The following is a 23,110-nucleotide window of genomic DNA, read 5'->3' as shown; positions in this document are numbered from 1 at the left end:
TATACTGTATAAATGCTGAGTGAAATATTACTTGCTCTTAGGTAATGGTAAATATATTATTACAAGTATCAAAAAGTTTTCTCTGAATAAAACAGTAACATGCATGTGGTTTCTTAAACACATTCCAAAGCCAAAATGTTGGCTAAACTCTTTTAAACATAAATAAAAATATTCTATGTATTAATATTCCACAGCACTGTTAGATTTTATCAACTCTACATCACTATGAATGGTAAGACATACCATTATTTTATGTACTACAAAAATCATTCTAAGAGTGTAATCTCAATTTCAGAGATACTAAAATGTGAAAAAATATGCAACAAAGAATTGATGAAATGCAGTTATTTGGTGCCTTTCATTTTCTAGCTTGTATCCTAATTATTTGTGTGTGTATGTATATATGTATTATATTTGTATAGATGTGTGTTACTTCTCCTAAAATTTATGCTCTTTGAGGGCAGTGCATTCAAAAAGGTAGGTAGGTAATCAATAAATCCTTAACAGATAAACTTGTTATTATAAAAATAATTTCTACATTAAGCAATACCAAAAAGCAAATGAACTTATATAGTTCTAAGTGTCTAAGTATTATACAGTGTCTAAGTATTACCAAATCAAAGATAGTTGTAAAGCCATCTTATTCATTCATCTGGAACAAAGCACTAAACAACAGCAAATGACTCCAAATATATTACTTTTTCCTAACAGGTTGCTCTCAGAAATGTTGCCCAAGATAAATGTTTGTAAAGGCATCAGATTTAGAAAGGATATTTGGACCCAAGAGCCAGTGAAATCTGACAGCAAAGAAATGAGACAAGAGAAAGATAACACACATACACTCCAGAGAAAAGAACAATACAATATGGAGCCATTTAACACAGAAGAAAACAGATCCATTCCCAAAGGCTCCTAGAGGCAATAATAGGATATTGTATAGAACTATGACCCAAGGCATAATGAAAATGTTAAATTATACTGAAAAAAGTAGTAATTTTACTAAAGTAGTACTTAATGGTCATTAGGAAGATTTACATACCAAAAAAAAAAAAAAAAAGTTTACACAAAAGTGTTGGTGCCCAGGGGGATAAACTTATTTACTTAGAGAATATATCCAGAACGCTTTGTTTCCCAAGGATGTCCAACACAGAAGCATGATTAGACTATATAACTACAGAAAAGGAGACTGGAAGCACTACTTCTTACTGTAATTGAAATGCCAAGGCCTTCATGATCTTCCTTAAGGAGGAGAACTTTTCTAATTGGACCAACACCTTGGCTTTTCTTTAAAGAGTCTTGATCCTTATTAGGGGAAAAAAAGAAGAAAAATTAGTACTACTTAAAAGATATATCAAATAGAATAAACCCATGCTATATAAGTTGCTTTTAGAAATCTTTATTAATTTCTTGGAATGGATACACAGTAAAGTGTTAAGAAATTAATTACTAGGTAAAATGGAAAAATGAGAACAGTTGTTCTGTTAATATAGTGAAATGTATAGATGATTTTCTCACTCTTAGGGTAATTTTTTTATACTGCTCATCTTTTAAATTGTAGGACATTACAAAGGAAACTACTGCCAGGAATGAACTGATGAGCACATATCTTCAAGAAATAAAAGTTGATAAAATGTTTATTTTCATTAGAAAAATATCATAAAGATCTACAACCATTTTAACTAACTTGTAGAACTGAAAAAAATTCCTAATTGGTTCACTAATTACTTTTCCATTCTGCTGAGCTCTGGAGTCTACTTCTTAAATAAAGGACTTTACTCCATTAATAGTTCTTTCTCTGGTACCTTTATTCTTTCCTTTCTGTTAAGCTGCAGCCCTGTTCTGCATATAAACAAATTCTAAGCCTTTTCCAGCTTTAAAATACTATCCACGTAAAAACATAAAACAAAACAAAATAAAAACCCTTCAATCACCTATTATTTTTATTATCTTCCCTCCATCTTTCCTTAACCTTCACACGAAGTCAAACCTAACTATATCTACTTCCTTGCCTCTCACATTCACTATTCCAGTCACTGGCAACCAACATGGCTATATCTAATGCACACTTTTTAGTTACTACCCTACTTAAACCTTGCACAAAGTTGATACTGTTCATCACCCTACCTCCTTGGAACCCTCTTTTCCTTGGTTTCTATTATAGTACTTTCCCAGATGGCTTATATCTGACAGGTCCATCTCAGAATCCTCCCTTTAAATGATCCATTTCTTTCCCTCACTCCATAAAAGTTTCTTTCCATCCTTGGCCTCCTATTCTTTTTCTTTTCTTTTCTTGTCTTTTCTTTCTTTTTCCAATATATTTTATTTATTTATTTTGAGAGAGAGTGGGAAGGGCAGAGAGAGAAGGAGAGGGAAAGAATCCCAAGCAGGCTCCGCACTGTCAGTGAGGAACCCTATATGTGGGGCTCGAGTTCATGAACTGTGAGATCATGACCGGAGCCGAAATCAAGAGTCGGGCGCTTAACCGAATGAGCCACCCAAGAACCCCTATTCTTTTTATTTTCCACACATTTCCCTGGGTTAATCAATTCTATTGTTTTGATTATAACAGATAGATGATTTCCCTCATATTTCTTCAACTCAGACTTCTCCTAAATTCCAGAGTCATATATCCAATGGGACACATTTTGTTTGACCCAATGGGACCTCAAACACTACATGCTAAAACAAATCTCATCATACTTCCCTCCAAATCTTCCTTTCTTCTGTTTGCTTTATAAACGAATGCCATCATCTCACTGAACTGCCGACACCAAATACCTACTTAACCAAGTAGGTAACACCAAATACCTACTTAACCAAATACCTACTTAACCAACTCATTCACCTACTTAACCAAAAGCAGTTAATCACCAAGTCCTCTTGATGCTATTTCTCTCAAACCTGTCCTTCCTCTCAAATACACTTCCTCTTTGTCCATCACTCTCTCCTCAGCTTACTAAAGTATCTTCCTAACGTATCTCCTCAACTCTAATTAGGCCCTCTCCCGGTATATCCTCTTCACTATACCAAAGTAATTTGTCAAAATAATGTTAAATCTTCAGTCCACCATTTTATTAAAAAATCCTATGTTTATCAGATTAAAGTTCATAAGCCTTTATTTAGCATAAAATAATTTTTGTCATTTGGCCACTGCCTAGAAGTTAATGGTCCCCAATGTCTGACATTGTAATTCTCACTCTTTGCCCACCAAGTTCACGTACATATCAATTCTTCTTATGATAATCTTTGCAGAGGCAACAAATACTTTAAGGCCATGCTTTATCTGGTATGAAGATATGCAAGCCATTGGGTAGGAGTCAGACATGCATAAATTTTATTATGGTAAGGCTTTTATTATCAGGCAGCTGTAGTAATGAAATTTAATAAAGATTTATCCAGATAGAAAAGCTCTTATACAATGGTAGCTATAGAAACAGACGATTGGACACAGATCTCAAATTCCACCTTAATTCAAGACCAAACAGGTGTAAATGTTAGTTCAAAAACTACAGAAAATCTAGTTACCAAAAACTATTTTATAAACTACCCCCAAAATACTTGCCAATTTATTAATACGACCACAAGTTCTCTGCTAAGCTTGAAAAACAAACTTAAACATGCCTAATTATGATCCAGGAAAACTCTGAAATATGAGCCAAAGTAAAAGTAATATATATTTGCTAGCAACAGTTAAGTTTTCAGAAACATCACTTTTAGGGCATTTCAGGACAAGTCAGAAAAGAACTATATGTATCTGCTCTAAATAAGTTTAATTCCGCTTTTACTTTTTAAGTAATGGTTTTAAATACTACTAGAATAAAAAAAAAAATGGAAAGGATTTCTGACTAAAGAAAAGAGGCTAAGTAAGAAATAGGAACAGAGCAAACATACGTGGCCTGGAGGAGCTTGCATTGGTCGTTTCAGGTCATTACGTCCTCTACAGGCTCTGATCACAGTTTTGTGACGATGCAAATGTATTTCGGCTTCCAACTGGTTCCAAAGCTTATCATGAGCTGGTCCCTTCATATCTCGTCCTAGTAATTGTATTTGTTGGACCCTTTATATTGGGAAAAGAGTTAATTCAGTTAGTTTTTCATTACTATAATTTTTATTACAGAGAGAATTCACAAGAATTACTGAATGCAAGTAGCTTTTACATATACCTAAGTTAGTATTAAAACTACTATTCAGGAACCTCCTGATGGCTTTCAGATTTGTAAAATATGAAAACTCTGAAAAGAACAGATGTCTTCAAGGGAAAACCAGTTTTAAAAACAAAGAATGAATGAGACCTTTTCTAATCACATACTTCATTCAAATGCATCTAAAAAACAACTTTTGAGACTAATGTCAATGAACATGTTTCATGTCTTGCGTGCAGTCAGGGCAGGGCAATAAAATCAGATACTACTGACTACTAGTCTTCACATGAAACTAACCGTACAAAAACATTTCTTTTAATGATAGCTTCTTTTTACAAAATGATTATTTTAAATATGGTAAAAGTTACTAGAAAATCTTCACTTCAACATGACAGAAATTATTTTTATTTGCTTCACATCAGTTCTTAACATGATATCAAAACAAGGAGTAAAAAATTATTTACCAACAATAATAAATCACCAAAGTTTGTGAGTAGTTATTTGTAAAAAAATTAATGCAAGCAGAACTGTTTTATTATAATAAAATCACTGCCATTCAAACATGTTTTAAAGGGTCAAGAAAGACTGGGTTTCAACGATCACACAAAAAATTTCTTATGGAAGTCATGCTGTATATGTGAACATCATCTTTTATGGTTTCAAGGCACGAAATGGCTGAAAAGTGCAGATCTGGAGTTATTAGCATTTCATAGTAAGTTCCTATCAAGCGTGTGTGTGCGCATGTAAACCAGAAATATTTATGTAGTACAGCGAAATAAATCTGCAATATATAATGCTATCAATATTAAGTTAACAGTAAGCTATAACAAACTGTAAAATAAGTCTTAAGGTAAAGATTAATGTTTCATTTATCACAAGAGGTTAAGAGTCAACCTCATTAAATACCCAATTCGTTACCTAAGAATACAAGGGTACCGTTTTTTACACACCTTCCTGCCAGTTCCTTATCTAAGTACTTGGCAGCCAGTCTTGCCCCATAAACTTCAGCCTGGAGAACAGCTATATGTCTACGAAGGGCTTCATTCTCTTTTCTCAACAACTTCACTTCAGCTTCAAGTTGAGCTTCTTTCATTTTTTCTTTTTTGTTTGCTTCAAGCTCTCTCTCCTAATTAAAAAATAAAAAAACCAGCACAATGTAATGAAAATACATTTAAGGCTTTTTAACAACAGACCAATTTCCTCAGAATACATAAAAGCGCACAATCTACAATACCAACAATGAAAGCATATGATAAAAGTTACCACTTTGTTTCTGTAAAATGGAACAAAGATTTGGATACAGTTCTTTTTAACTAGTACCACAAGGTACTGGGACCACTTCCACATAAGATAATTGCATGCCTTGGAGTACTTTGACACTGAGGATACTACGAGAGTTAGTCTTCTCTAAGCTAATGTCATCATATACTAATAGGAGTGGTTTCAATGAATAATTGAATCTGCTCTCTATTTACTTTCTAAGAATGATGCAAGAACCTAGACTAAAATAAAAATAGTCACACTGGTGGTTGTACCCAAACATTTATTTAACTTTAATGCAACAATTCTATAAACAAGTCAAAATCCTTCAGCGGTGGAATAGATTCCACAGCTAATTTACCTGAGAGGACTACAAGAAAGTTGCACTGCTTAAATTAGAACACATATTCTAATTTTTTAAAGAACATTTGATGGAAAAAAATAATAAATAAAGAACATTTGGTGGTCATGGAAAAATGCTGGTAACAACTGCATTGAAACATACGTTAAAAAATTTCTCTACATAAGCATATGCATGGTACAGATTATCACTGAATTGGGGGATCTGACTCATCTATTTGTCCATATGTTAAAGTGAATGAAGAACTGTTTGCTGAGGAAAACAGGGCCCCACTTGCCTATTATGAGGTAGGATGGACATCCATTTTTAGCTCTCATAAAAGGATACCATCATATGCTCCACTTGGTAGACAGCCCATATATGTGAATTACAAGTGTTAGCCAGAGTATAAAACCTCAAGATCTTTGCCATCAAATTTTTCTCACAAGCTCACATGTGAGAAATAATGTTCAATTTACCTTAAAATGATATAAAGTACAGTATGTCTATTCCTATAAATCAGGAGTTACTAATGTAAATGCCTTCAGGACCCAAACACAAAACAGACAGGCCGATACAAAACAAAGTAGAATGGAAAACAGAAGGTACAAAATCTAAAGGCAGTCAAGTTCAAGTACACACACAAACTCTGTGGCCAAACAAAACTCTTCTGAGAGTTTAATAATGGCCCTGATAGATATTTTAAGTGTTACTTTTGGATCAAGAAAACTATCCAAACACTGTAAACTTCCATTTATTTATCCTAAGTAGAAGTGTTTTTACTGCCTTACAGAACTGTTTTTACCAACTCACTGATTCACAGAATCAGTGACAATGTGGCTATATTTGTTGATAAGCTGTGAAGACACTGTTTACTATGTCCCCTTTGTGAGACTTAAAAATCTAGGGGCACCTGGGCGGTTCAGTCAGGTAAGCATCTGATTCTTGATTTCAGCTCAGGTCACGATCTCACAGTTATGACATCAAGCCTCACGTCGGGCTCTTCGAGGAGTACAGAGCCTCTCTCCACACCCCCTCTCTCTGCCCCTCCCCATGCACGCGTGCTCTCTCTCTCTCTCTCTCCCCCTCTGAAAATAAACTTTAAAAAAATCTTATTAAAAAAAAAAATCTACCTCAGCACCAGAAAGATTTTTATCTTGAGCAAATGGCAAGTGATAGTTTCTACTGTATGGGTACTGATTATTGTAATTATTTCCCTTTTTATTCTGGATATTAAGAAGCTGAGAAATAAATTCTAAAAACTTTTAACAACTCATGGAATATATTTTGGTACTAATTTAACTGTCTGCTTTGGTCAACTGTTCTGACAACAGTGTATCAATAAATGATATAAACATCACTATTTGATATATTCAAATAGAAGGCTGTGAGTACCACAAACTTAAAACACAAAAACATAATATACAAGCTAAAATGAGTAACTACCAAATGTTGGATATACTTATCACGTCTTTGACTAAAGATATTTGTTATTATAAACAGAAGAAAATTAATTAGCAGCCTTTTTCAGCTTCTGTAAAAAAAAAAATGTAACCATTAAAACCTAACTTCCAGATACTGTTTTTAAAGAATTTGAAGAATAATCTAGAATCCTCCTTTTATAACTGTGGAATTACTAAAATTGCAATTTGTTTCAGAACCTATTTCCTAAAAGGCAAGTATCAATTCCAAAAAACCCCCTAAGTTTGGATAACATGAACAAAAATCTTTTTTATGACATTTACTGGGGTTAATGCTGTTTGTGTCAGAAAAAGAGTTCTTAGAAGACCAGGTATTCTTTGGTTTATGGGCTAAATAAACTTTACGTTAAAATTACCTACTTAACAATTACTTCAATGAGCTATTTACATAATATTTATTGAATCTGAGAAACACATATTAAGCCACCACTTTGTCTTCACAATTCAAACACCTAATGAATCTGGCAAACTCTTAGGCCTAAAAATACCATTTGCAAGCATGAAAAGGACAAAGAAAACTGAAGTTAATCACTTTTAGATTTAAAGAAAAAAAAAACATTTTAGTTAGCCTGTTTATTATTAGGTAATAACCAAGAAACTCATGTTGTATTTAGATAGTCAAACACTGTATTTTGAAAAGAAATAAAACCATAAGATAAATTGGAGGCTGATTAGATTGGGAGAGTGGGAAAAATATTAAGAACTTACATATTGTTATTTTCTAAAATAAATTCTGATAAGGAGTTTCAAAATTCAGTTGTTTCAAAGGCCACACAATTATTCCAAGACTACTAAAAGGTTATGGCACATGCAGTAGATGAGTAAGAAACCAACATGCACATTCTTTTCCTGGGGATAAACTCAAATAGAAGAAGAGAAAAAAGCTATTTCTGCTTAATGTATCTTTGAAATATTCAAGTGAGGAAACCAACTGCTCTTTTGAAGTAGAGGTTTGAGCAAGTTACAAGGCTCAGGAGTTGTCAAACATTGATGGGCTCTGCAAATAATGGTTATAAAATTACAAACAAAAGAAAAATCTTTAACAACATGTAGCGAAAAAGAACGAAGGGCCACCAACTGAACTTTTCAGGTACTGGCACATGAAAAAATCACCATCATGACCATCGTTTTCAAATACAAAGTGACAACACGCAATATGCAAATAAGACACTAAGAACACTTCAGCATGACATATTAAAGCAAAACAGAAACGGGACACTTACCAGCTCCTCCACAGAGGGGACAGACTTAAGATATAAGAAAAAAGTTTCATAATTAGAAAAATGTCAAACAAATGAATTTATCTAGCGGTATAATCATTATAAGGAAAATTCCCATATGTTGAATATCATTTGGATGAAGTTCATTAGAACAAATATATTTGCAAATCCATAAGCAATAGTAACTATATAGCATTAAAATTTTTTGTTTTACCAATATTAGTCAACTCAACTAGTTCAGTGCCTTTTGACTATAGCACCCTGATTAAGATCTAATGTTAACACTTCAATTCTTTTCTACTGAAAACGAACATTGTTGCTCAATGTTAATATCAAACATCCCAAAGAAGCAGTTACAAATCTAAGTCACTTCAGTTAAACAAAACAAGACTACCAACTTAGATCCATAGAATTTCTGAATTGTAAAGGTTTAAGGAGCATGTAAACATTCATTTAAATAAATTCTAACCCATCAGTATTAGAAACTAATCAACCAATCAAATGGAATTAACTGAAAACAGGGAAAACTTAAAAATGTATTACTATCATCATCCCATTTCACCTCTCCCAAGCTGTACCTGTCTTACTGCTGTGTCCCCTGTGGTCAACAAAGTGGCACATAGTGCACACTTAATACATGAGAGATTAAGCCGACATGAGACTTAAAAAAATTTTTCTATTTAAATAACCTATATTATGAAGGCAAAGGTTAATTATGGAAAATTTATGTAATGAGTATTACACAAACATTACAAAATGTTTAGTGACAGGAAAAGTGCTTCTATGAAGAGCAACAGAAAAAATGTGCCACTGGTTGGCACCCAATTCCATTTTCCCCTTCATCCTTATTAACAGAACTCCAGTTTTACTGGAGGTGGTCATGTGACCAAATAAGAGGCCGAAATGCAAGTCCCAATAGCCAACGAGATGGCTAAACTGATTGGCAAAAATCGCTGAGGAGGGTTTCATGAAGAGTTCCTTAAAGAAGGCTAATGCAGCCTGGAAGCATCCTTTTGCCCTTTTCTTAGATTCTTCGTTCTTCCTGCCTGGAATAAAGAAATCCTAAAGATGGAAACTATGAGCTAAAAATGGCAGAACACAAGAATAAAAAGAACCTGGACACCCAGTCTCTGTAGAGCTATCATATCAGCTCTAGACTACCTATCTCGGGGCTTGAGAGAAAACAGTTTGTACTATTCAAGAATAATCCTAGTGTTACTTGGATTTCTGTTATATGCAGCTGAACTTAATCCTAACTGATCCAACAGGGGAAAAAAATGTTTACGTGTTATAATCACAAATATCTTTTAAATGTATGTACACAGAGATTTTCAAAGAAGAAAACAGAATCCTATTCTAAGTATCAGTTGCTTACTGATGTTACCACTTATCACCCCCAGGTGATGAGACAGTGGATGATCATGAAGATCTTTACATCTCCTGTGTTTTCTGAATTTCCCACCATGAGCACATATTACCTTTTATAGTCAAAAGCCTCATTAAAAACCGTGCTCTTTGCCCTCTAAAATATATGTAAGTATATGTTACCTTCTAAACTACTTACCAGTTTTGCCTTAATGGTACCAGAGTCAACACTCTGGCCAGTTTGAGCATGAAGCTGCAGCTGAATAGAGTGCAACTGTAAAAGCTGATCGTGGACTTCTTTCTCCAGCACGACTTTTTCTGCCTGGGTCTCTGTCAGTTCAGATTTCAGATCTACCAACTGTGCCTTATGAAACAACAACAAAAAACATCAAGTAAGCTTAATTTTATTTTGACTCGAATAATAATTATTCAAAAAGGACACAGGCTACCTGTAAAATGAACAGAGGAACACCAGAATGAAGAGATGAAGTGACTGAGCTCTAAGACATCCATCTAAATAGTCATAAATGCAATAGCACAGGTAAGATACTGGAGTGGTAAGAGAACTAACTCTACCATCAACAGCATCTTCTTTTATTTATTTTTTTCAGTAATCTCGACACCCAACGTGGGACTCAAACTCACAACTCCAAGATCAAGAGTTACATGTTCTTCTGACGGAGCCAGCCAGGTGCTCCCATAAACAGTATCTTCCAATACAGAATGCTACTTCCATTTTACTTTGCTTACTTTAAGAGGGCTTTTCACTGTTTCACCTTTACCTACAAAGTTTATGAAAATATAAAGGTATGGGATGGCTCATCATCCTTAGCGATAACATGTTTTACAGTGGTTCACTAACATTAATGGTGTATTAGAGGAGACACCAGGAAGTAGCCACCCCAGAGAATACTAGCTCATATGAGCCCATCCACTATCTATCTAGTAATTATTTTAGGTGCTATGGTGTGAACCACTGAGGTCACAATGGGCCTAAATATCAGAGTTAACTATAAGCTACAGTTAACTGTTACAACATAGCAGAACAACCCCTCAAAACCACTTATTCATTCAAGTTGGAAGTTTTTCATTTTTTACACTTAAATGTTTTATAGTTGTGCATGGGATGTCTTGTGTGTCTGGTCTTCCCAATCACCAGTAGATCAAAGATTAAGAAAAAGGCCTTAGTTTTCTATTTAATTCAACGTAACTGTACTAAGCATCAAGGGGCTCAGAACTATATTAGCTCAAGGAGAAAAAAATTGTGGAAAATACTTTTAGAATTATAGATTACAATTATTTATGTCTTGGAGAAGCTTTCTTATTTATTAACTGAGGTAATATATATGCAAACCAACTAAAGAAAAATGTGGCAAGTTACAGGTGTATTTAGAATCGGTCATCCCAAGGAATTCAAAGCAAAGGAAGATTTAAAGAGGGTTAGTGAAGGAAAAAGAGTCTAGAGGTGCTTTGAAGTTAAGTGACAAGGACAAAATTGTAGTAGTAAGACAGTCTAGAGATGGAAAGACCAGAAGAGGCAGAAAGAGACCAGAAGCAACTGAGGGAAATTCTCTGGGTATAAGCGACCAAAGGACTAATATACATCTCTACACCCCAACTGCACCAATCAGTGCCTAGGACATAAAAGATGCTCAATAAATATCTTTAAGTTGAGATGAATTCTAATACTGTAGAAGCGCTCTTGCATGCACACACTCTCTCTCTCCCCCTCCCTCCAAACATACACATATACACACAGGCACACTTCTTATCATGAGTAGGAGAATGGGCACAAAGGGGTAAAGGGGACTGGAAGCTACAGGCTTTTAGTTACAGAATTTAAGTAAGTCATGGGATGGAAGGTACAGAATAGGGAACATAATCAATTGGTATTACCATAGCAATGTATGGTGAGAGATGATAGCTACACTTGTGATGAGCATAGCACATAGAGTTGTTCAATCACTACACCTGATACTAATGTAATATAGTGTGACAACTATACTTTCATCAAAAAAATTTAAATGCGGGGCACCTGGGTGGCTCAGTCGGTTAAGCGTCCAACTTCAGCTCAGGTCATGATCTTGCAGTCTGTGAGTTCAAGCCCAGCATCGGACTCTGTGCTGACAGCTCAGAGCTTGGAGCCTGTTTCAGATTTTGTGTCTCCCTCTCTCTCTGCCCCTCCCCCCTTCGTGCTCTGTCTCTCTTGCTCTCAAAAATAAATAAAACATTAAAAACATTTTTTTTAATGTAAATGCTAAAAGAAATAATTACATTAGTAGTTGACTCTGTTCTTTAAATGTAATGAACATATACAAGAGATTACAGAAGAACTTCATTTCCATTGCCTTCTAAAAGAGTGTGTAATACTTTCACAAATACTCCTAATTGAAAAACGTAGAAAAAAAAACCTTACATGTATGATAAATATGTCTTACCGATCTTCTTCCCTTTAACAAAAAAAATGCCCACCAAAGAAAATTATAAACATTTATAATCACCTCTTACCAGACAATGTTCAGTACATTTTGAAGACTGCTCCTTTAAAGTACAAGTAAGTCTTGCCTAAAAAGTTCTTCTTAGTCAAAACAAAACAAACAACCTACAGGTCTTTACAGTGTTTGAAACAAGATAACCATAAAAGGAAAACAAAGATTTGAATAATATGCACTCTTTTTAAGCAATATGAAACTTATGCTAGAGTGAACCTATATGCAGAAAAGGTTTAACATAAGTCATTTACTCTATAACAACCCTCACCTATTTTTTCACTACATTCACTTTCAGTCTGCATTTACCTTATTATAATATACTCCTCTATTCCTAACATTTCCTATAAACTGGAAGTTAGATCTAAAGGTTTAATTAGAGGCACCTGGCTGGCTCAGTCAGTAACACATGGGACTCTCGATCTTGGAGTTAGAAATTCAAGCCCCACGTTGGGTATAGAGAATACTTAAAAATTAAAAAAAAAAAAAAAAAATCTTTAAAGGTTTAATTATATTTACTTACTAATTAAATCTTTGTGGCAAGGGATATACTGTATGTTTCAAAAGGCATACACTGCCTGGTAGTCCCACAATGATTTACCTTTCAAATCAAATATCTCATGAATCATTAACAATGGAGTAAAACTTCTGGAGTTAAGAGATTGAAGAGGCATAAGTGGTATTCATTAATTAATTCAGCAGATCAATATTCAAGTCAGAAATGATTTTAGGGGTGCCTGAGTGGCTCAGTCGGTTGAGCCTCTGACTTCAGCTCAGGTCATGATCTCACGGTTCATGAGTTCAAGCCCCACATCGGGCTCTGTGCTGACAGCTCAGAGCCTAGAGGCTGCTTCAGATTCTGTGTCTCTCTCTCTCTGCCCCTTCCTCGCTCATGCTCTGTCTTTGTCTCTCAAAGATGAATAAACGTTAAAAAAAATATTTTTTAATGATTTTATTCTAAAAGGGAAAAAAAAAAACAAAAACAGGGTAGTACACAGGTTTTTTGAATATGGCCCATTACAAATATGGACTCTTCATTAAGTCAGTTAATTTCTCAAGAGGTTGCTCAACTTAAAAAGTAAGAAAAAATTCTTTATAAGGAGAACATGCAGATATTAAAATTTGAAGCCCAGTTTCTCTGTTCCTCCTTGTTCAACCGACAGTCACATCTCCTTGTGCAGTGCCAGCCAGATCCCTGAGAAAGGATGGTTAAGGTCAGAGAAAATGGATTTGGCCACACAGGACACCTGGTCACCAGGGCGGCTTTTAACTCTGGCAAAGTTAATATTGTTGACATCAATGACCCCTTCACTGACCTCAAATACATGGTCTACATGTTCCAGTATGATTCCACCCATGGCAAATTCAATGGCACAGTCAAGGCTGGAAACAGAAAACCTGTCATCAGTGGAAAGCCTATCTCCATCTTCCTGGAGGGAGATCCTTCCAGCATCAAACAAGGAGATGCTGGTGCTGAGTATGTTGTAGAATCCACTGGTTTCTTCCCTACCATGGAGAAGACTATGGCTCACTGGAGGGTGGGGCCAAGAGGATCATCATCTCTACCCCTTTTGCTGATACCCCCATGTCCGTGATGGGCATGAACCATGAGAAGTATGACAACTCCTTCAAGATTGTCAGCAATGCCTCCTGTACCACCAACTGTTCAGCTCCTTCGGCCAAGATCATCCACAAAAACTTTGGAATCATGAAAATACTAATGACACAGTCCAGGCCATCAATGACACCCAGAAGACTGTAGGTGGCCCCAATGGGAAGCTGTGGCATGATGGTTAAGGGGCTGCCCAGGTCATCATCTCTGCTTCTACAGCCAAGGATATGGGCAAAGTCATCCAAGAGCTGAACAGGAAACTCACTAGTTTGGCCTTCCATGACCCTACCGTCAATGTGTCAGCCATGGACACCAGACCTGCTGCCTAAAGAAAGCTGCCAAACATGATGACATCAAGAAGATGGTGAAGCAGGCATTAGAGGTCCCCCTCAAGAGCATTCTGGGCTCCACTGGGGACCAGGCTGTCTCCTGCAACTTTAACAGTGATACCCACTCTTCCACCTTTGATACCTGCGCTGGCACCGCCCTCAATGACCACTGTATCAAACTCATTTCCTGGTACGACAATGAATTTGGCTATAGCAACCAGGCAATAGATTTTATGTTCCATATGGCCTCCAAGAAATAAGAGTCCCCTGGACCAGCCCCATTGAAAGCATAAGAGAGAGAGGGAAGTCCTCAGCTGCTAGAGAGTCCTTGCCACAAATCATCCCCTAACACAACGAGACCCCTCTTGACCTTGACACAGTTTCCATCCTAGACCCTCTGAAGAAGAGGGGCTTAGGGAGCCCCACTTTGTCATCCACATCAATAAAGTACACTGTATCCTCCCAACAAAACAAATAAATACGGTAAAATTAAATTAAATGCCAATCTTATTTTTAAAACAAGTGTTTCAAATTTTCTTTAAATTTTGTAATAGTTACGTAACTCTTTTCTAGTCCATGATATAAGCATTTTAGCTAAGAAAACTTAGTCACTGATAAATTTTATGTCAGAATTAGAAATGTGCATATTTTATATAATGGTTATCTTTCTAATACCACCAAATTTTAGAATTCAAAGAGAACATAAAGACTACAATTATGACAGTTACTATTTACATAATGAAACCAAGGCCAATCAAAGTTGCTTTTATATCCAGGGCTACCCCACTGGTCAGCAGCAAAACAGCACTTTGAACCCAATTACTCCCAGAACAAGGTAGTGGAAGTGTTATCAAGCAGCTGGTCATAAGGAAAAAAAAAAAACTGTTTCTATAGCGACAATACATATGTTTAACTTACTAACAATATTCACAGCTACCACAAAGCAAGCATCTATATACCATATGGCAGGTATATATATATACACACCACACATGATCTGCAATTCTTACCACACTCCAACTTTTTCTTAATAGTTAAGGAAACTGGAACTCATAGTTTAAGCAATTTACCAGAATCACACAGCTAGTAAGTAATAGACTCCAAATCGTTCTGACCATAGAAAAAGCCTAAGCATCTTTTACCTCACTGTCTTACCCTGGCCACACTGTAACTCGTAAAGAGCCAAAGTTTAAAGGAAACAGGTGATTTCAACCTTCAACTCTTACTTAAATTTTCAAGTGATATCCCAAAAATGTTTTATTTTTTAAAAATATTTTTATCTTAGAGAGATAGCATGAGTGCACAAGCTGGGAGAGGGGCAGAAGGAGAGACAGAGAGAATATTAAGCAGGTTGCACATGCAGCCCAGAGCCCCACACGGGGCTAGATCCCACGACCCTGGCTGGGATCACAACCTGAGTGGATTCAAAAGTTGATGCGCAATTGACTGAGCCACCCAGGCACCCCCAAAAGTATTTTAAAAAGCAAAACCAAAATAGTTAAAAACTATGTTACATACAGACTTAATTTGGGATACGATCTTTTCCCCTTCCTGCACTTGATCTTGGGAGATTCATTTAGAGAAAAAATAAAACAAAAGCTGATCATCAAGATACTCTACCCCTACACAGTAAGGAAAAAATGATCTCATTCTAGGAGGGTCTCTGGGTCTTAAGACCATAGCCTTGGGGCACCTGGGTGGCTCAGTCAGTTAAGCATCCAACTCTTAATTCAGCTCAGGTCATGATCTCATGGTGAGATCGAGCCCTTTGTGGGGCTCTGTGCTGTTTGCAGGGAGCCTGCTTGGGATTCTCTTTCTCTCTCTCTGTCCCTCCCCAGCTCATTCCCTCTCTCTCTCTCTCTCTCTCTCTCTCAAAATAAATACATAAACATTAAAACAAACAAACATAGGGGCACCTGGGTGGCTCAGTCAGTTGAACGGGCGACTCTCGATTTTGGCTCCAGTCACAATCTCACAGTTTGTGAGTGAGTATGGCCTTCACTTCACGTGAACCAAGCCATTTAAATCAACCACTGGTGAGATTTTCTAAAGCAGTGATTCTTAGCATGTGGTCCAGCTGGAATGGAGTCTGGAGATAGATGAAAATTTGAGGCATATTTTGCAAAGTAGGAATGCACTATTCCCCAAAATGAAAAAGACAGGCAGTCTATCTAAATAACACTGGAGTATTATCATCACCACTTATTTGTATTTAATGCAGCCATTACTATTCTATTCTCATCTCATACTCTTTCGAAACATCCAAACTTTTCCAACAAGGTAATTCCTTTCTAAAATAATCCTTTATTACTAGATTCCACTGTGCAGCACCAAAACCAAAGGAATTTTTTGTTCAGAGTTTCCATTTTGTCCAGGCCTTAATCCTCTATGTTATCTGCTAAAAATACACAACACTTGCATTTTTCTTTCTAAACATAAGCTAATTTTTATTTAACAGTCTTATGGAGAAAAATGACAATTACTTTAACTTAAGCACCCTTCAAAAACCTCTTTGGGAGAGGATCAGACTAAGACAAGAAATTAGCAAACATCAAGTTGTATGGCAGGGAACTTGGATGTAGCTCAGTCATTCGTTTCAGCACATCATTCAGCTCTTTTAGTAACGTTTTAAAAGGGCCAATCTAGGAACCTAACAAACTCTGGTAAAATATCTTTATTTCACACATGAGGAAACTGAGGCTCAAAGATATTGAGTGGCCCCAAATTACAAATTGCATGGCATTAAAACTCAGACCTCCTGACATCTTTTGTAATCCGGCAGTAATAGGGACATGGTGACCAAGCAGTCCAGGGCCCCCCAAATAAGATCACATCCCCAGACCTCAGACAGGGCTTTAAGCAAGAGACTCAGAACATTCCTCATCTAGCTAGCAACTCCTTCCCCGCGCCCAACAGTGGAACTCATGTGTGTGCACAGATAGACACACATGCAGGAACAGACACGCATACACACAAAAACATACATTCCCCAAATTGTTTAAGAATTACAAAAAAAATAGCTGACCCCAAATAGCAGTTGACCTGTAATGAACTGTAGCACAGAAAGCTGCTGATAAAGTAAATATAATCTCACCTACAAATTTACCTACAAATGTTTCTATACCTTCTGTTTTAAAGTATGTGCACAAAAGGTAATCACTTCACTAAAAAGAAACAAGTATACTTTTAAAAGTCTGTATGTTTTTTTTATGTTTGAAAATGCAGTTTAGGATGAAAGTACAGATTAGAATTTAAATCTCTAGCAATTATACCATTTAATGTCAATATCTAAGACTTATCATCTATACCCACCTATTTCCCGAAAGGCTGTAAAGCTCACAAGATAAATAAAAGAAATGTAAAAAATAAAAAATAAAAATGTAAAAAAAAAAAAAATGCGCCTGGGTGGCTCAGTTGGTTAAGTGTCTGACTTCGGCTCAGGTCATAATCTCGCGGTTCATGAGTTCAAGCTCCACATCCGGCTTGCTGCTGTTAGCATGGAGCCTGCTTTGGATCCTCTGTTCCTCCTCTCTCTGCCCTTCCCCCATGCTCTCTCTTTCTCTCCCTGTTTCTCTCTCTCAAAAATAAACAGTCAAAAAATAAAAATAAAAACATATAGAGATGGCAAGATTTCACTAAAAAAATCCACCTTAATACAGTTTATTGTGTATTAAATTTAATACTGAGTTTCCTATCAATAGGAAAACCTTTATATAATTCTCCTTGACTCATTAAAAGAAGCAATGCCATTTTATCTGGTGAGACTCCTTCTTTCCTGGAACTAAACTTTTAAAAAAAAAGTATCATAGGAATTGTTATATACATATAGGATCCTGAGCGACAGCAAAAGCAGAACAGAGCCATTCTTCACAGGGACTTTTCTCCTGTGAAAAAAAGTCACAGGGAAAATGCAACTCATGAAAGCATTTTGATCCATTCCGTTTTTTCCTTCTACTCCTTCAACAGAGCAGAACAACGTCTCAGCCCTAATCTGAGTTAACCCATACCTCTTATAAAGAATCTCCCTCTGCCTTCCTGTTCCCCGCTGTGCCTGAAGTACTTAGCATTGCTCCAACCACCCAAGAGTACAGAAAGACAACAGATCCGATTCTAAAACAAAGACTGTGACCAAACAGAAAATATATTCAGAGGTCAAATATAAAAACCTCTGCCATCCCTCAAGATAGGAAATAATATTCCTCTTTATTACAAGTCAGCTCCTGAAAGAGTCTGCACATCTGGCTTACAAAAGTTCTGTGAGAAAACTGCCTATTCGCTCCAACTTCCTCTATACAAGCATAAAAGACCACTAACTTCATCTGTCATCATTCTTCTCCAAACTGCTCTGCAGTTTAAGACCAGCAAACTTGTTTTTGTTTCTAAACTACATTCATTCAGCAAGTATTTATCAACTACCACCCACATGCCAGGCACGGGCTGGGCTCTAGGGAGACACTGGTAGGTGAAACAAATGGTGATCCCGGCCTGCAAAGCGTGCAGTGGCCTTGGGCAGGAGGCGGCTTGTGAAGAAAATGAGTGGCATATGTAACAACAGCACTAATGGCATTATATGCCAGGTACTTTTTGGAACATATTCATATTTTAATTGTCTTAATCCTCATGATAATCCTCTGAGAGACACATTTTTTGTACAGAGAAGGAAACTGAGGTGCAGAGAAGTCAGGTAACTTGTCCAAGGTCATTACAAAGCAAGTAATATAATACATACTTACCAAGTGTAAGCTTTATGAAAGAAACTAAAAGAAGGGGATTCGTGGGGTGGGAGAGTACACTTACTCTTCTGAGAAGTGTTCCAGTTGTTGTCAGAGCGGCAATTCTCACAGGCCTGTGGGGCCTTTTCAGGGCATCCACAAGGTCAAAACTATTTTAATACTAATAAAGCATTATTTGCCTTTTTCACCATGATGACATTTGTACTGAAAGTGCAAAAGCAATGATGAATAAAATGTGTTTGCAGTTAAAGAACAAAAAGTTCATTTAAGAATGCCCGTGATGAAGCAATAAAAATTATAAATTTTGGGGGGACGCCTGGGTGGCTCAGTCAGTTAAGTGTCCGACTTCGGCCCAGGTCATGATCTCACAGTTCGTGAGTTCCAGCCCCGCGTCAGGCTCTGTGCTGACAGCTTGAAGCCTGGAGCCTGCTTGGGATTCTGTGTCTCCCTCTCTCTCTGCCCCTCCCCAGCTCATGCTCGCACTGTCTCTGTCAAAAGTAAGTAAACTTTAAAAAAAAAATTATAAATTTTTAAAAATCTCAACCCTTGAGTACTTCCTTTTAATATTCTGTGTGATGAAATGGGAAGTGTGCATAAAGCATATATGCTGCATATCAAATCATGTTGTCCCAAGAAAAAGCACTTACGCAATTGCTTGAGTTGCAAAACCAAACTGTTTGCATGGAACACCAGTTTTACTTGAAAGAAGAACAGGGATCCCTGGGTGGCTCAGTTGGTTAAGTGTCCAACTTGAGCTCAGGTCATGAGCTCGCCTTTCGTGAGTCTGAGCCCTGCATGGGGCTCTGTGCTGACAGCTTGGAGCCTGGAGCCTGTTTCAAATTCTGTGTCTCCCTCTCTCTCTGCTCCTCACCTGCTCGTGTTTTGTCTCTCTCTCTCAAAAATAAATAAACTTTAAAAATTTAAAAAAAAGAAAGAAGAACAAATACGTTACTATTGGTAGACATATTCTTGACGATTAAGTGAATCTGTTACTTCAAGGCAAACAACTGAGAGTATTATTGCCAATGGTAAGAATTTGTGTTTTCAAATGAAAATTAGAATTCTGGAAAAATTGAAGCTTGACAGCTTCCAAACGCTTAAAGGATTTTCTGATGAGGCTGGTGATATTAACAAATATGACTTAAAAAAATTTTTTTTAATGTTTATTTATTTTTGAGACAGAGAGCAAGCAGGGGAGAGGCAGAGAGAGAGGGAGACACAGAACCCAAAGTAGTTCCAGATTCTGAGCGGTGAGCACAGAGCCTGACACAGGGCTCAACCCCAGGAACCATGAGATCATGACCTGAGTCAAAGTCGGACCCTTAACTGACTGAGTCACCCAGGCACCCCAACAAATGTGTTTTTTTTAAATATTGTACAATGAGGTGTACCCACATTTAGAAAATCTGCATAACTCAGCAAACCAGTATTTTCAAATGACCAATCCATAATGTTAACATCAGGACTCAGTAAGAGATCCATTCAATGACTACATACATAGACCAATGTATTTTACTTTAACAGTGGATGAAAACTTCATTGATTAGAGTTTCAGACTCCACATTGTAACTAACCTTTAAGAAATTACCTTTTTAAAAAAAAAAAAAAGTTTATTTATTTTGAGAGAGAGTGAGGGCACAAGCAGGGGAGGGGCAGAGAGAAAAAGAGAGAGAATCCCAAGCAGGCTCCACACTGTCAGTGTGGAGCCCGAAGTAGGGCTCAAACTCATGAGCTGTGAGATCATGATCTGAGTTGAAACCAAGAGCCAGACACTTAACTGACTGAGCCACCCAGGCGCCCCAAGAAATTACCTTTTAATATCAAAGAAAAATATCCACAACTATCTGAAAAGGTTATTAAGATACTCCTCCCTTATCTAACTACATATCTCTGTGAGGTCAAACTTTCTAGGCTACAGCCCACACCTCATATCACAAATGTCTGAATGCAGAAGCAGATGTAAGAATCCAGCTGTCTTCTAGTAAGCCAGATATTTAAAGATTATTCTTAAATGTAAAACAGTGCTGTTTTTTGGAAAGTTATTTTCTCATTAAAAATGATATCTATATGAACATATAATAGACTTACTGTTACTATTTTCAGCTGATACAGGAAATATTTAAAGTTTTCTCAGTTTTAATTTCTAATACAGTAAATGCCTATAGACCTAATCCACATTTTGGGGACTTCATAATTTGTAGAGTGGAAGGGGGTCCTGAAACCAAAAGTTTGTTGTCTTGAAGTGTGAAGGGAGGCCCATGTGGCTGCACCATATAGAAAAGAGAAAAGAATGGTAAGATACGTCACTGAAGAGATATCCAGAGGTCAGATCATACAGCTTGACAGCCATAAGAAGTTTGAATTTTACTCATAGTATAATTGAGGCATTTTAAGCAAAATGACATGATCAAATTTATGTTTTAAAAAAGGGCAGCTGTGTATAATACAGGAAACAAAGTGAATGAATTATGGCTGGAGGATTTTCAAAAAGAAACAGATAAATCTGTGATGTATTTTTGAAAGTTAAATTACTTTGATGTTAAGCTCAAAATGAAGTTCCAAGCAACATAAAATGTTTCCTGTTTCCATTTGCATGTTAACGCAGTTGGTTCTATGATCAAACTGGAGGTAGCGTGAAGAGAATCAAGCTACCCTATATTCTAGAAATGTCACAAGTACACTAAGTCCATACACAATATGAATGTTTAATGTTACTTTTAGTCACAGTTTCAAATTTTTCTTAAAATGGAATACCATGAAATATTAACTTACAAATCCTATCCTTGTGGATCACATACCAGGGGAAAAAATGAACCTGCAGATTTAGTCATTCAACAATGTAGTGGACACTGTGTTAGATACCACGGATATAGACAGAAACCATCCCAGCCCTCGTGAAACTTGTATTATAGAATGATTACTGGTAATCTTTGAGGATTCATGGTAGAACACTAAAAGTGTTTCAAATAATTTATTCATTTAAATAAATATTTATTGAGTACACACTGTGTGCCAGGATCTGGAGACAAAAAAGATGAGTAAGACATGGATTCTGCCCTTCAGAATTTCACTGTCTGGTAAAAAGAGACAAAATTACACTTCCAATTATGACAGGGAGTGTCATAAGCACTGTTATAGAGGCCATGTGTGATGTACCAATTCAAAATGGAGTGAAAAAAAAGAAGGAAACGAAAGTCTGGGTGATGTATGGAAGTGCTGAATCACTATCATCTACACCTGAAGCCAGTATTCCACTGTATGTTAACTCCCTGGAATTTATATAAAAACTTAAAAAAAAAAAAAGCAGTGAAAAAGTCAGTCAGAAAGGAGAAATTTACCTGAGTACTAAAGAGATCAGCTAATATATAGAGTAGAGAAAGGTCTGAGAAGTGAAAATCCCTTGCAAGTGAGACAGGGATGTAAATAGGGCAGAAAGGTTGGTATTTAATGTGTGAGTTTCAAATTTCCAATTTTAAAAAGGGGCCAAACAACAATTCTATAATCCACATATCCGTCAACTGGATATCCATACTCAAAGGAATTGCTCACTACTCGATAAAGTTTGAAAGCACTATAGAGAAAAAAATTACCAACCCATTCCTAGAGACCAAAATGAGTTCACAAAGAGATAATATTCCCCCCACCTAAAGTCAGCTTTCCACAAAGCACTTGATATTATTTCACCTAAGACATAGTCTTGACCCTCCAAGAGATTACCTCCAGAGGTAGAGAGATGTGGCAGCCACTAATGACAGAACAATGTAACAAATTTAACAGTCCAAGTGAGTTAAAGGTGTTATGACCGGCTCTGCCTATATAGAGCAGACAGAAATGGGGTGAGGAAAGCCTTCACAGAGATGGTGAGGTAAGTGGTATCTTGAAAGATGAGTGGGTGTTTGACACTGTAGACAAAGGGGACAGAGAAGGCACTATACACAAAAGCCTATGTTAAAGCAGTGATGCCATGCGAGGCCTATTTAGAGAGCTGCAAATAGACCAGTTTTACTGAGAGGCAAAAGGAGCTAAGAAGGGGTGACAAGAGATAAAGACAGACACACTGGGCATTGATCACTATGCTAGAGTTTGAATTTTACCCAGTTAGTAAAAGAAAAGTATAAGTAAAAGAAGAGTGACCAGAA

General features: G+C 36.5%; 1 protein-coding gene and 1 pseudogene across 2 annotated transcripts in view; one reads left to right on the top strand and one right to left on the bottom strand.

Annotated features, from left to right (window-relative positions):
- Positions 1-23,110, bottom strand: part of GOPC (golgi associated PDZ and coiled-coil motif containing) — a 38,868-nt gene that overhangs the window by 8,945 nt on the left and 6,813 nt on the right. Inside the window, exons 2-6 of one of the 2 annotated variants that reach the window (XM_015064677.3) lie at positions 10,008-10,172; positions 8,447-8,470; positions 5,093-5,268; positions 3,892-4,057; positions 1,207-1,302 (exon numbers count right to left, since the gene is read on the bottom strand). In XM_015064677.3, coding sequence (XP_014920163.3) covers positions 1,207-1,302; positions 3,892-4,057; positions 5,093-5,268; positions 8,447-8,470; positions 10,008-10,172 — 627 coding nt within the window. The remainder of the gene's footprint in view (positions 1-1,206; positions 1,303-3,891; positions 4,058-5,092; positions 5,269-8,446; positions 8,471-10,007; positions 10,173-23,110) is intronic. The other variant, XM_027057015.2, reaches the window with a different exon arrangement.
- Positions 12,998-14,907, top strand: LOC106968329 (glyceraldehyde-3-phosphate dehydrogenase-like; annotated as a pseudogene).

The sequence above is a fragment of the Acinonyx jubatus genome, chromosome B2, assembly GCF_027475565.1.
Source record: "Acinonyx jubatus isolate Ajub_Pintada_27869175 chromosome B2, VMU_Ajub_asm_v1.0, whole genome shotgun sequence".
Classification (NCBI taxonomy): domain Eukaryota; kingdom Metazoa; phylum Chordata; class Mammalia; order Carnivora; family Felidae; genus Acinonyx; species Acinonyx jubatus.
This window is presented reverse-complemented; position numbering and strand designations above follow the sequence as displayed.